We start from the raw sequence: 15,100 nt of genomic DNA on the forward strand, positions 1-15,100 counted from the left end.
GGGGATACATTTCTCTATGCCTGACACGGAGAATAAATTCTCACGAAGACATAGAGCATATGAACCCCGAAAGTTACTTGCTAGGTCTGACACGGAGAATAAATTCTCACGAAGACGTCGCTTTCACTCCCACTTAAAAGGGACAACTCAATTATAGAGCTTTATGTTATGCAATGCAAGTGTTGTGTGTGAGGAGAAATGCTCAAACCTTTGACAGAGAAATAAATAATGAAATAAAATAATTGCAAATAAAATAAAACATATGAAAATAATAAGTAAATATAAAAATTTTGAAAAGAAAAAATTAAAAATTAAATATATGAATTTTTAATTTTTAATTAATAGAGACAATTGATAATTGATTTTTAAAAGTTTGACTGATTCCCCAGCAGAGTCGTCAAGCTGTCGTAACCGGTTTTCGTCCGGGCACGAAATATTATACTTGGCGGGGAAATTGATGTGAATAAATAGTTTTAAAAATAATTTGGGAGTCGCCATCGGCTTTTTGGGTTAGGTAGGTCGAATACCTAAAAATTATTTTCTTTAAAAGAGTTTTAAGAAAACATCAATTAAAAAAAATGAACTGATCTGCGTTTATAACCAAAAATTCATTCTTTTTAATAATAAAAAGGGATTCGTGGTCGATTACGTTTAGGGAAGGATTAGCACCCCTACAACGCCCAAAATTGGTACTTTTTAATTATAAATTGTCTCTATTATTAAAATTTTAAAAATTCAAAAATATATTTAATTTATAATCCTATTATTTCAAAATTATATAAAAAATATTTATTTATTTAAAAATATCAGAAAAGAACTTCTAGGTGCCTTAAGACAGCTCTTTTCTTTGATATTGATAAATATTAATTTAAATAATATTGTTTAATTTTAAAATATCATAATAGGACATCCAGTTGTATTAAGACTGTCCTTTTCTTCGATATTAAATATTAAAAAATTTAATTACTATTTATTATATATATATTTATGATACATAAAAATATTTAAAAATATAAACAAGTAAAATTAAAACAATAAAAATACAACTAGAACGATATATTTAAAATCAGTAAAATAAATGAAAACATTTAAAATAAATGACTAAATTATAGTAAAAATAAAATTAAAAACCTAATTCATAATTAATCAAAATATTAGGGATTAAACATGCTATTTCTTTATTTTATTTATTTAGTGACTAAAATAAAATTATCTAAAATTCGAATATCATATTAAAATAAATTAAAAATATAAACTAGGGATTAAAAAATTATTTATTAAAATTAAGGGATCAAATCTGTTATTTATCCTAAATATATTATTTTAATAAAAAGGACTAAAATAAATAAAATTAAAATTTCGAGATCAAATTAAAAGTATTATGAATTTGATTTAGTGACTAGAATGTAAAGTTTACAAGTTGGAATGGCTTCGGACGGGGTTTAACTATTATCTAATTACGCGCATAGTCCTTCCCGAAACGACGTCGTTCGGGAAGGCCTATAAAAGGTCTGGCTTCTCTCTAGCTTCCCTCATCGGAGGGAAGCCGGTCACCGGACGGCAACCGTCTGCCACCGTGACCGTCACCGCCGGCCACTGCATCCGGTGGCCGGAAAATTTTATTTTTATACTATTGGGTAGATCGGACCGTCCTAAGGACGGTTCCGGCGTTATTTTCTCCTAAATATCTCCCAATCGGAGCAAATCCAAAGAAATACCTTCGGTATTTTCGAAGGTTTTGGTGAGATCCGGTGGTCGGGGCTTCCTCGGTAAGTTTCTCTTCTTCCTTTTTCTTTCTTTTCTGTTTCTTTGCTGCTGAGATCGTTGGTAGTAGTTTTTTTTTATCTTGTTTTTCTCTCCTCTCCGTGTATCTTTTTTTTTTGTCTCTGTGTTTGTGTTTTTGTCTCCGTCCCCTTCTTTTGCAAGTTCGGGTGGTGGCTTTTATAGCCATCATCGGTGTGGTCATCGGACCGGTCCGAAGAGTGAGTTTCGGTGAGTCACCAAACTTGTGGTGACTCACCCTTGAGCATTGACGTGTGGAGGGCAGCTGGGTCTTCTGGAGGCTTCATCGACGAGGGGCGTGGTACTGTAGTGTCGGCAGCATCTGGTTGAACCATCTGGCTTGGGAGGCGTCGGCAGAGGCGGCTGTTGAGATCTCTTGGAGCGGTGGCGGCAGCAGAGGCGGCTAGGGTTAGAGAACCCTAATTGAAACCCTAAATATTTTAGGGTTTCAGTTTGGTTTGGGCCGGCATTTGGGCTTGTAATTTAATATTATTTATATATGTATTTAATATATTTAATAATAATAATGATAATGATAATAATAATAATAATAATAATAATTATAGTAATAATAATAATTATAATAATATTTATAATATGGGTAAAAAATTAGTATCTTCAGTATAAATACATTGTTGACGTTTATATATACTTTTAAGTTTTGCATGTTGAAGATAAAATCATAAACCCCAATTGGAACTTTTTATTGGTACTGATTTACCAACTAATATCCTTTGTTTGCTACTGCCAATCATATGGAAGGCACATGGCTTTTCTAGCTTATCGCTGGTATCTGCATTAAAAGAAAATAGGCAAACAATTGTGCGCCCTCAATCTTTGATGTTTACAATCTACCTTTATATTCTAGGTATGGTCATGGATGATGTAACTATAATGTTGGTTTTCGTAATATTCATAAAATTGGAGGGCTTCCACTGCAAATATAAAAGTTCCTTAAAGTTTCTGATAGAGACCCTGGTGTTGGGTGTATATAAAACCAAACCAACGTTGGGATCAATCGTACAGCTTAGTCGGTAATCCCTAAATTAATATAGCTTTTTATGCTCCATCTGATTCCTACCTCAGTCTCTTATTCCTCAATCTAGTAGGCAGCCATGGCCATGACCATAGATAATGTCTTCGAGGTCGACTTCTCTTGTTACAGTAACAGCACAACCACCACTACTACTGCAGATGATGACCCTGAATGCACCTGGAATGACTGGGATTCCCCGGTTGTTGATTGGGGCTCGTTATCGAGCGAGCGTGATGAGTTTCAAGACCTCATTGAGTCCATGATGGATGATGGGTCAGGGTTCGAGTTGTTTCGAGTAGATAATGAGATGAGTAACTCTGTTTCTGTCTCTGTCTCCACTGATACCATGGTTGCGGATGGCGAGACACACGGTGAGGATTTCAAGGGGTTGAGGTTGGTTCACCTATTGATGGCCGCCGCTGAGGCGCTCACGGGGGCTACCAAGAGCCGTGAACTAGCTCGGTGATATTGGTTCGGCTCAAGGAGTTGGTTTCACCCAGCGATGGAACCAATATGGAAAGATTGGCGGCTTATTTCACCGAGGCCTTACAGGGTCTACACGAAGGCTCCGGAGGAGGTCATTCGAAGCATTTGATAGCAAATGGAACTCATCATCACCGTGACAAGCACCATCAATCGGACATGCTTGCAGCGTTTCATCTGCTGCAGGACATGTCACCTGTAAGCTGTAGACGTGCACGTACAATAGCATGGCTATAGCATGTGGATAGTTTCGGTTATATTTGGCGCCAGAGTTTGTTAGATTGTTAGAGCAGTTATTAGCTCAACACCAGCTATAAAGCTGGCATACTTGTGAACTGTAAACAGATAAGAAATATACTGATCTTTGTATTCTGTTCTTCAACATGGTATCTTTCGCCAATCAATCTTGGGTTTCTTAATTCACAACTTGTGTCTGTGCATCTTGGTTTGGAGCTTCATGGAGTCGTTCACACGTACCGGCTTCTCTCACAAGAGAATCAATGTCGTTCTTGATGAGACAAATTTCCTCCTGTGGAAGCAGCAAATCCTGCTCACGGTAAGGAGCCACCGACTTGAACGTCTGCTAACTGGAGTGCTCAGGCCACCACCGGAGACAATACTCGATGACTCTGGGGTAACTCGTGCCAATGATGCATTCGAAGATTACGTAGCGCAGGATAGTGCGCTGGCCTCTTGGCTTCTATCAACCATCAGTTCTCCTCTGCTTCCTCACTTTGTGGGTGCTGAATCTGCAGCCGATGTGTGGAATATTGTTCAACAACTTTTTGCGAGCAGGTCCACGACTGCTGCCATGAGCTTGCATTGCAAACTACAGTCACTCCAGAAAGGCAATGACAGTATGCGGGTATACCTTACTCGAGTGAAGGAAGTGTGCGACGCACTAGCATCGTGTGGCAGCGCTGTTTCACATGTTGGCCATGTTGCAAGCATTTTGAAAGGCCTGCCTAGGGAATATCAACCATTTATGGCTGTCATCACCACAATGAAGGAAACATTATCTTTGGATAGTTTACATACTGTTCTGTTAGATGCTGAAGCACAACTGGCCGGGTTTGATGAGCAATTAGATCACGTACCTATGGCCGCCAATATAGCTGAAAGAAAGGAAGTTCATGATTCGTCTTTTAATGGGCGTCGAGACTCTAAAAACATACGCCCATCTACTGTCAACAGAACTGGTGGTCAAGGTCGAGGCCGAGCCAAAGTTCAATGCCAACTTTGCGGCAAAGTTGGTCACATGGTAGATCGTTGCTGGCACCGGTTTGATGAGGAATTTATGTGTGTGACGGTTGACTCTCAAACTCACAATACTCGTAAAAGTCAGTCTATCAACGCTCATTACTCAGCTGCTGATACTTCGAGACTCGGCTGTGAATGCTGCAAGGGCCACTCCCAAGAAGCAGGCAGTATGCAAGCCAACACTGCTTCTAGATTTAATGACCACTGGGTGGTCGACTCTGGAGCCACGCATCATATTACCCCAGATGCAACAAATGTTTCGAACACCACTGAATTTCGAGGTCCAGGTAAACTAACTATCGGAAATGGGGCCTCCATTGATATTCATAACATTGGTACTGCTCAACTTCCTCTTACTTCTGACTCGTCAAGAACCCTGATCTTGAACGAGTTGTTACATGTACCTTATATAACCAAAAATTTGCTTTCCGTATCCAAGCTTGCTAGGGACAACAAGGTTTATCTTGAATTCCATGCTGAAAGATGTCTTGTTCGTGATGAACGTTCCAAGGCGATCTTACTTCAAGGTGTTGAGAAAGGTGGTTTATATGTGTTTTCGCTGAGCGGGCTTGATGCAGAAAAGAAGACTGCTGAAGCTAACATTGCATCTGCCTATCAATCTGAGCTGTGGCATCGACGGTTGGGGCATCCAGCTAGTTTTGCGTTTAGTAAAGTTGCAAAAGAACTTGATGTAAGACTTGACCTTGATGTTAATAAAACTTGTGTGGCTTGCTTTATGGGTAAAAGTCACAAGCAACCGTTTCCTTCATCAAGTACCCAATACAGTGCACCATTTGAGCTAATTTTTTCTGATCTTTGGGGACCTCCCCATGTTGCTTCTAATGGTTATAGGTATTATGTAACGTTTATAGACGCCTTTACTCGTTTTACTTGGCTTTATCTACTCAAAGATAAAGCTCAAGCAGTTGAAGCATTCAAGGGATTTCACAAGTTAGTTACAAATCAATTCGGTGGCTCGATTAAAGCGTTGCAATCAGATTGGGGTGGAGAATATCGAGTGTTTTCTGTCTTACTTGCTAAATCCGGGATAGTGCACCGACTGACCTGCCCTCACACGTCTGAGCAAAACGGTGTGGTCGAACGCAAGCATCGCCATGTCGTTGAGTTAGGTCTTGTACTGCTGGCCCAAGCTTCGTTGCCTTTGCAATACTGGTCATATGCCTTCGTAACTGCTGTTCATCTCATAAATCGTCTTCCAACATCTGTTCTTGGAGGGATTACACCATACGAGAAGTTGACTCAAAGAAAACGGATTATGCTTATCTCAAGGTCTTCGGATGCCAGTGCTTTCCACATCTCAGACCCTTCCAGAATAACAAACTATGTTTTCGATCACAATCCTGCATATTTCTTGGCATTAGCCCTCAACACAAGGGTTACCAGTGCTTGGCAAATAATGGTAGAGTCTACATCTCTAGGCATGTGGTATTTAACGAATCTGTTTTTCCATTTGCAGAAAAAAACGCAGCCTGCTCATCACGTGGTTCGCAGGGTGTTTGCTTGCAAAATATTCCGATTGTAGCTGATGTAAAGAAGTTGAGTCTTGATACTATGTCTACAAACCATCAGGATGCTGCAGTTGTTGAAGACAGTGATGAACAACAGTGCCAGAATATGGTTGAATCAAATAACAACAATGTTGGGACCACACAAGGTGAAGGGTTAATTCCTATAGCTGGCTCGGGGGCAGAATTCAATGTGCCTGTTGTAAATGATACTGATGCAGTAACTAGCTCAAATCGAGAGCATGAAGAATTGGTGTCACCTACTGTTGCACCTACTTTACCAGTGATGGAAAATCATCATCCGATGATAACACGCAGTAAACGTGGTATTTACAAACCCAAGTTGTATTCTATTCATTTTGATAATGAGATTCCCTCCTCGGTACAAGAGGCGCTACAGACGACCGAGTGGAAGGAGGCAACGCAAGCCGAGTTCGAAGCACTTCAAAGGAACAATACGTGGGAACTGGTCAAATTGCCAGAAGGTCGCACTCCTATTGGGTGCAAATGGTTGTTTAAGCTAAAGCGTAACCCCGATGGTTCTATACACCGCTATAAGGCACGACTAGTTGCGAAAGGCTACTCGCAAATACCAGGACATGATTTCCTCGATACATATAGCCCGGTTGTTAAGTTCGCCTCCCTTAATGCAATCTTGGCACTAGCAGTGTCTAATAACTGGGAGTTGAGACACATTGATGTGAACAATGCCTTCCTCAATGGTGATCTTACTGAGGATGTATTCATGAAGCAACCACCAGGATTTGAACAATTTGCTGAAGATGGATCTACACTGGTCTGCAAGCTTCAAAAGGCCTTGTATGGACTGCGCCAGGCGCCCAGGAATTGGCACGCTAAGCTCCGCAACAGTCTTGTACAGATGGGTTTTACAGCTTCACGAGCAGATGCATCCTTTTTTGTTTGCAAACGAGATACTGGCAATGTGTATGCATTAGTATACGTTGATGATATCGTCATTACGGGGCCCTCGTCGTGTGAAATTCAAGCAGTAGTTCAGTTACTCAGTTCTGCTTTTTCGCTTAAGGATCTTGGTGCACTTCATTTCTTCTTGGGAATTGAAGTTCATCGCTCCCGTGAATGTCTCTTCTTGAATCAGAAGAAGTTTGTGCTAGAGTTGCTAGAAAAAACGAACATGACAAGGGCAGCTGCTTGCCATACACCAATGGTTCTGGCACCAAAGCTGTCAAAGGATGCTGGAGAGTTACTGCCGAATCCAAGTGAATACCGCAGCGTAGTAGGGTCATTGCTATACTTATGTCACACCCGACCTGATTTGTCTTATAGTGTGGGAAAGGTGGCGCAATTTATGCATGCACCACGAGAAATGCATTGGCTTGCAGTCAAGCGAATCCTTCGATATCTGGTTGGTACGATAGATTACGGGTTAATGTTTCAAGCAAGCAAGGCAGAACTGACTGTATCAGCATTTGCAGATGCTGATTGGGGAGCAAATGTAGACGATCGAAGGTCAATCTCTGGCTATGGTGTGTTCATTGGCAAATGTTTAGTTGCATGGAGTTCAAAGAAACAAAAAACCGTATCTCGATCCACAATGGAGGCTGAATATAAGAGTTTGGCTGACGCAACAGCTGAAGTCGCTTGGACGAGCTCTTTTCTTGCAGATTTGGGGTTTCAGCAGTTGAGAGAGCCAGTGCTTTGGTGTGACAACACAGGAGCAGTAGCCATGAGTGCTAATCCTGTGTATCATGCTCAATCGAAGCATATAGACCTCGATATACACTTCGTTCGGGAGAAGGTTGCAGCTGGTCAGTTGAGGGTTAACTACATACCAGCCGGGCATCAAATAGCTGATGGTTTCACCAAACCACTCTCCAAGTCTGCATTTGAAGAATTTCGCCGCAATGTGTGTGTTGTACCAGGGTTGTAACATTGTCTTAGTAAAAAAGAAAGAAAAAAAGAGTAGAGGGAATGTAAGCTGTAGACGTGCACGTACAATAGCATGGCTATAGCATGTGGATAGTTTCGGTTATATTTGGCGCCAGAGTTTGTTAGATTGTTAGAGCAGTTATTAGCTCAACACCAGCTATAAAGCTGGCATACTTGTGAACTGTAAACAGATAAGAAATATACTGATCTTTGTATTCTGTTCTTCAACATCACCTTATGTTAAATTCGGTCACTTTACTGCCAATCAAGCAATCCTGGAAGCAGTGACTCGTGACAGGAGGATCCACATAGTGGACTACGACATCATGGAAGGGATCCAATGGGCGTCTTTGATGCAAGCTTTGGTGTCTAGGAAAGAAGGACCACCGACCCCGCATCTTAGGATCACGGCTTTATCTAGAGGCAACAACAGCTGGCGATCAATCGGGAGCATTCACTAGACCGGTCGACGGTTAGATGCTTTTGCAGCCTCTATTGGGCAGCCCTTTTCTTTCCATCAGTGTAAACTTGACTCCTATGAAACTTTTAGACCATCGGCTGTGAAGTTAGTTCGAGGTGAGGCCTTGGTGATCATTTGTATGCTGCACTCGCCTCACTTTAGCCGTCGAGCACCAGGTTCGATCGCTTCATTTTTATCGGGCGCCAAGACACTGAACCCAAGATTGATGACCCTGGTGGAAGAAGTTGGACCCATTGGAGATGGGGAGTTCATGGACACATTGCACCAATATTCAGCCATGTTTGACTCGTTAGAAGCGGGGTTCCCTATGCAGGGCAGGGCACGGGACTTGGTGGAAAGAGTAATTCTGGGGCCTCGAATAGCCGGATCTTTGACCCAGATTTATCGGACCCGAAAAGAATACGAGAGTGGTCCCTGGTGGGAATGGCTAAATTCAGAAGGATACAAGGCAGTTAACATCAGCTTTGGCAATCATTGTCAAGCAAAGCTCCTGCTGGGATTATTCAATGATGCATATAGAGTGGAGGAGTTGGCCGATAACAGGCTCGTATTAGCCTGGAAATCTAGGCGTTTGCTCTCAGCTTCGATATGGACTTCTCCTCCAGACTGCTTTGTAATAAAAGTTAAAACAAATCATATGCATATGATGTCGCTTCCATTGTCTTTCAACTGCACATTATTTTTCATATCCCATAGCATCCTCCACACATGTTAATATTTGAACATTTTAACAAAAACTTAGACCAAACTGTTCGAATTAAGATGTAATAGTCCTAAAAATTCAGACAAATCAGTAAATCACAAAGCTGTTGTCTGTAAGAGGAACATGAGCTTGTTTCGTATGAGGTTTTCCAATTTCACTTTCTGTGTATTTTCATTCATTTTTATCTGCCTGTGCAACTCTCACTTCCATTTTGCTCCAACCCCCCCCCCAAAAAAATTCATTTAAATCTGCTCTGATTTTAAAAATATCCAATGAATTTGGATCAAACGATGGACAAGTTCGTATATAAGATGAAAATCAGGAGAAGTGCACACACACACTCTCTCTATATATATTTATATTCTTCTTACTATTATTAATATTCGAAATTATAATGGGCATTATTAGCGCACCCAACTTATTAATATGAATAACATAAAATTTAATCTTTGTTCTATGCACTCTCAGCCCACCATCATTAGCATCTTTCTAGAATTAATATATTAGCAAGTTAGAGTGGGGTTATTTAGATTATTTTATTTACGTTTTAAGAATTTATAATTATTAAGCAGGGTTTTGATCTTTTATTAACAAATTGAAGCTTTACAATGACGTGAACTTGTAATGAATGGAACTTATACGAGTATATGTGTAATTTTATATGATAAAGCAATAAGAACAGGTTGAAGCTTTTTAAAATGAAATGGTCAAGACCTTCGGCGCAAACTGATGTAATTGAAGGCAACAGCTATTCCCATGATTGTCTACCCTTATATATATATATTAAAAAATTAACTAATAAATAATATATTTGTTCGAGAAAAATCTCACGCATAGGCCAAAAAACCATGAAATTTTTAATTATTAAAAAATTTATAATAAGAATAAGAAAAAAAAAATAAAAGATAGATAAATAATAATATAAGAGTGTATATTGATTTTCAACTACATCATCAGCTTTACAAAATCATTATTTATAGGACTGGAATTATTGATGTAATAAAAATATTATAAAGAGGTGAAAGATAAATACGAAAATGAAATCTGAAAATGACATTCGTATTTATTAAAGTTTATAACACTTCTATTGAATTTCATAAGATTTCGATATTCCTGCTATTAAAACTAGTCCAAAGGGTTTGAGGTTAAGCCGTGTGTCCTGCTTTTTGGATTGGGCTAAATTCTTATTTAAAACACTAGGGTATCTGAGCTCTTTATTTAGCCCATTAAGACATTTGAATTTTTATTTTGAGATCTATAATATTTTTTTATAGTATTTATGAAACACGTCACGACAAGATGATGAATTTTAATAAAATATATTTTTTTATTAAAATTTATTACATCAAAGTAAAAATTTTGAATAATTTTTTATTAAAATTCGTTATTTCAATGTGATGAGTTTCATGCATTATAGAAAATGTCGTATATCTTAAAATAAAAGTGTCTATGCCCTACTTTGCAATTTTTTTTGGACTGCCCTAATGAAAAAAAAAATCTGGGTTTGATGACGACACAAATGAATAAAGAAGTAGTTTTTTTGTCCAATAGGATACGCCTAATATGTACCTCAAAAATTAATTTGAAATATACGATATTTTTATAGTATAGAGAGAATTCGTCACCTTATGTGATAATTTTTATATTTCATACCTAATATTTTAATATTTCTATCGAGGTTTCGAGTTCTAATGCAAACTTAACTGACGACTAAAGCCAAAACGATCAACGGTGATGGGAGTAGCGAGTCATTTAATTTAGTAGGACGTGATACAGGAAAGCGTTACCCCAAAAAATTGTAAAATAAAACGAGGGATAGCACGTGCCGCGCTGCCTGCCGCAGTAAAAGCGTAAAGAAGACCGAATCTAGATCCCAGGACCATATCTCCCCGTCGAGACCGGGCCTTCTCAAGTTCAATCCAACGGTTATTAACTAACTAATCATATCAGCCAAACAGATCTTTCATCCAATGGTCGAAATTGAAATCAACCTTTCCTCTATTACAACCATAAATATTTATCGAAATTGCCGGTCCAATTCTCCGGATTGACTCTTTTTCATTTCTTCCAAACGAAAAAAAAAGATAGGAAATTAAAGCCTTTTCTTTTGATAGTGCTATAGTGCGCGGTTAAACAAAAAAAGGTGCTGGTTTAACGTGCGCCGCCTGAGATGTCGCCGGCCGCTCCCGGGACAACTGTTGTGATAAGAATCTCACGGTATAGGAAAGATCGGTGATAGTGAAAGTTAGTTTAATCAGACGGTTCCGATTATTTATTTTTCAAGGAAAAGGAACAAGAAAAGAAAACGAAGGGGAAGGGGAAGCAATGGAGAGCCAAAAGAGCCAGGCGAAGTTAACGCGAACGCCGTCTTCGTTGCTCCGTTCATCGCATACCGTCCGGTCGTCCATCCACAGTATGTCATCCATCAGCGAGGGTGACTTTATCAAGGACCAAGAGGACAAAGACGACCACCAACAACGAGAGTCGTTACTGAACGACGAGAAAAGAAAGAAACCGCCACCAAAGAAGTCAAGTTCGATGAAACCTAGGATCATGCCGGTTCGATTCAGCCCGGTTTTCTCCTTAGCCTCCATGTCTTTTTTCTCTTTCATCTATTTCTTTTGCTTTTATCTCAAAAGAGAGGAGATTCCCACATCGGAACGCCTCTTGTTAGCACTGATCTTCGTGGCCATTACCCTCTTCTTCGCTTCAAAGAACAGAGGTTTAATCAACCAAGGCATTGTTTGTTTCAAAGAAAGGCTTCAATTTTCGAAACCCAATTCGAAGCCTGTCCAGTGGTTCATTGGAGAAACCCATTACAACAGCAACACAGAAAAAGAAAGACTTGAGGTGGTTGAAAGAGAAGGGGTGGAGTTTTACAGGAATGGGGACTTTTACGAAGGTGAATTTCATAAGGGAAAATGTAACGGGAGTGGGGTTTACAATTACTTCGTGAATGGGAGGTATGAAGGGGATTGGGTGGACGGAAGATACGATGGGTATGGAGTGGAGAGCTGGAGCAGAGGGAGTAGATACAGAGGGCAATATAGACAAGGATTGAGGCATGGATTTGGGATTTATAGGTTTTATACAGGGGATTCTTATGCTGGTGAATGGTGTAATGGGCAGAGTCATGGTGTTGGTGTTCAAACTTGTGCTGATGGGAGTTGCTATGTTGGGGAATTCAAATCCGGTGTTAAACATGGAATTGGTTACTACCATTTCAGGTTTTCATTTTACCATGTAAATATTCCTGATTCATTTTAATTGTGGATGTTTTGAATGTGTGCTGACTGCTGATATTACGATGGAGTTCTTGTGCTATTTCTCTGTTGCTTGGAATTATTGATGTCAGTCACTATGACCCCTGATCATAAAAAAGTTAAACTCTGCATTAACTCCAATACCTTTATGTTTAATATTTTGCAGCTGTTTTTTTTTCATTTAATAAAGTTTTATCTTTTCTAATTTATAGTTTCAGAATTATGATGAATTGGGTATATTCATTTTACTTTCTTTGTTACAACTGTCCAAAATTCAGTTGTATTTTTAATAATCAACGAAGAGGAAATGGTTTTCACTTAAGTCTATACCCAGAAACTTGGTTGATGCTGACCTAATGATCAGTTGTGGATCTTATCTGTCTTTTGGATTTCAATGAATGAAAGGCGAGAGTGAATTAATTCCTTTAATGATTGCTTAAAGTTTTTCTCTTATAATTCTTGTTTTTACAGATCATTTCCTCTATATTCATAATGATTTTGTTTCTTTATTAAGCGAGTTTTAGTTTGTTTTTCTGGTCTAAGGTAAATCATATCTATTCTATTAAGGAAACCATGATCTTCATAATGTGATGCTGGTGTTGCAGGAATGGAGATAAATATTGTGGAGAATATTTTGGAGACAATATTCATGGATTTGGTGTTTACCACTTTGCTAACGGTCACTGTTACGAGGGATCGTGGCATGAAGGTCGAAAGCAAGGGTATGGTATGTATACTTTCCGAAGTGGTGATATGAAGTGTGGTGAATGGGATTCCGGCACCCTGAGAACCACTCTGCCTCCACTTACCGATTCAATCCTTCGAGCAGTTCAGGTATTTACCTTATTATTGAATTGACCATGATAAGCTAATTTGTTGGTCAACTTTAACCTTACTGTATTTTCTGGATCCCTGCAGGCTGCCAGGAAAACAGCGGGAAACGCTATTAAGCTTCGCAGGGTGGATGAACAAGTGAACAAGGCGGTTCTGGCTGCAAATAGGGCGGCAACTGCTGCTAGGGTAGCTGCAGTCCGAGCTGTTCAGAAGCGGATGGATGAGAATTTTTGTGATACAGTTGTCTAAGACTTAGAGGTTAGGTTTGCTTGGAAGATGTAAATTTTCTTTTTCATGTTAACTAATTTTATGTACTTGACGAGGTGAGGAGGTCACACCCTGATGAGCAAAAGCTCGTCAGAGGTTGAGAGATTATGCTTGAAGTTTCATTGATCACAAATGTAACAATGTACATAACTCGTGTATATCAATGGAAGATCAGTTTTCAAATGTTATATTTTCCTTTTGGTTTTGGTGTTGCTGAATTTAAACTGTCTTCATTATTCCGGTTTCCCCCATGCAATTATGAGCCATGGTCTAATCCCAGCCCGTCTCTCCTATAATTGTTATGATCCGTAACATCAAGCCATGAACAATTTCAATGTCTTTATTCCCAAGTTTTTAACATAATCATCAACCCGATGATGGCTACGTTGCCAGAAAATCCGATGACCGGGAAAGTTTTCCCGGTAGCCGATTCCTTTTCATTCCGGATACCCCGACAAGGGGATCTTATACCATTCTTTGTTCAGATAATGTTGGCATTTTGTAAAAAGAACATGACATACTTTGCCCATATCGTTTAATGTCTAAGAAGATGGCAAGGAAAGATTGGCCGATCCGGGTGTCATCACGGGATGGTAGAGTGTGAATCGCTTAAGTGATAATATGAATTAATTGGATTACATCTGAACTCGAAATTCAATTTAATTTTTTGTCAAAGTTGTTATTAGCAATGCAAATAATATAAGCATAAGCAAGGGGAAAACTTTAAAATGGAGTAGTTTGATAAAAAGAGGTAATGATAAAGAAGGCATGTGGCATCTCCCTCCCAAGTTGGATAATGTTGGGATACACATTATTCTATTCACTGTTCTCAACCCACCACATGAACCTTGTACTGCTGTGGTGGGGTTCTTCAGTTCTTGTCTTAATTAATATCTGTGCATTCTGGACCCATGCTCTGTGTCTTTTTTTTATTTGCATATTGATTTCATAATATCAGCTCCAACATTTTATTTTTTTAATATATAATATGCTTTGTTTGTTTGTTTGGTTTGAATATTCAAATCAACTTGCAGATTCTTTTTCGATCTTTAGTTATTTCCTATAAATGATTCAACCCTTTCCCCCGCCTCTACCTTTGAACTTTCAACTGCTCCACATGCATTTCTAAAAAAGAAACCCCAAAAGGTAATAATTTCTAGGGTTTTAGATCAGAATCAGATGGTCTCTGATTTGTTTTTGACTGAAGATTACCTTCACCGCCACTCTAATATAGTGCCATGCCCTTCATAAAACTGCTTTAATATAAACAATCTTACAAGATTATCAATGTTAGTTTTACTGATTATTTGTTTAAAAGTATATATGCATTATTTATTTATTTTATTTTCCATAAAAAATCAATATGTTTTTTCTCTCCTGAAATAACGGATTATTCAAGGTTAACAACCACATGGAGATTTATATCATGGGGGTCAAGAATAGAATAAGAGAGAGAAAGGTAACTTGGATTACATCATTACATTGAAGATTATTCTTTGTTTATGCAAATAATGTCATTTAGCATGTCCCAACATTTTGTCATAATAAAATTCCATT

General features: G+C 38.8%; 1 protein-coding gene and 1 pseudogene across 1 annotated transcript; both read left to right on the forward strand.

Moving 5' to 3' along the window:
- Positions 1-2,897: 2,897 nt before the first annotated feature.
- Positions 2,898-9,207, forward strand: LOC120194989 (annotated as a pseudogene).
- Positions 9,208-11,245: 2,038 nt separating this feature from the next.
- Positions 11,246-13,738, forward strand: LOC120194898 (MORN repeat-containing protein 1-like). Its single transcript, XM_039197072.1, has 3 exons — positions 11,246-12,406; positions 13,048-13,276; positions 13,361-13,738. Exons 1-3 carry the CDS (start codon positions 11,505-11,507, stop codon positions 13,523-13,525), a joined length of 1,296 nt encoding a protein of 431 aa, XP_039053003.1. The 5' UTR covers positions 11,246-11,504; the 3' UTR covers positions 13,526-13,738.
- The last annotated feature ends 1,362 nt before the right edge of the window (positions 13,739-15,100 follow it).

This window comes from Hibiscus syriacus, unplaced genomic scaffold (assembly GCF_006381635.1).
Source record: "Hibiscus syriacus cultivar Baekdansim isolate YM2019G1 unplaced genomic scaffold, ASM638163v2 tig00117005_pilon, whole genome shotgun sequence".
In the NCBI taxonomy this organism is placed as follows: Eukaryota; Viridiplantae; Streptophyta; class Magnoliopsida; order Malvales; family Malvaceae; genus Hibiscus; species Hibiscus syriacus.

Coding starts and splice junctions, on each gene's coding strand:
- LOC120194898 (XM_039197072.1), top strand. CDS start 11,505: ATGGAGAGCCAAAAGAGCCAGGCGAAGTTAACGCGAACGCCGTCTTCG. Junction 12,407..13,047: donor ATTGGTTACTACCATTTCAG/GTTTTCATTTTA, acceptor CTGGTGTTGCAG/GAATGGAGATAAATATTGTG. Junction 13,277..13,360: donor CAATCCTTCGAGCAGTTCAG/GTATTTACCTTA, acceptor GGATCCCTGCAG/GCTGCCAGGAAAACAGCGGG.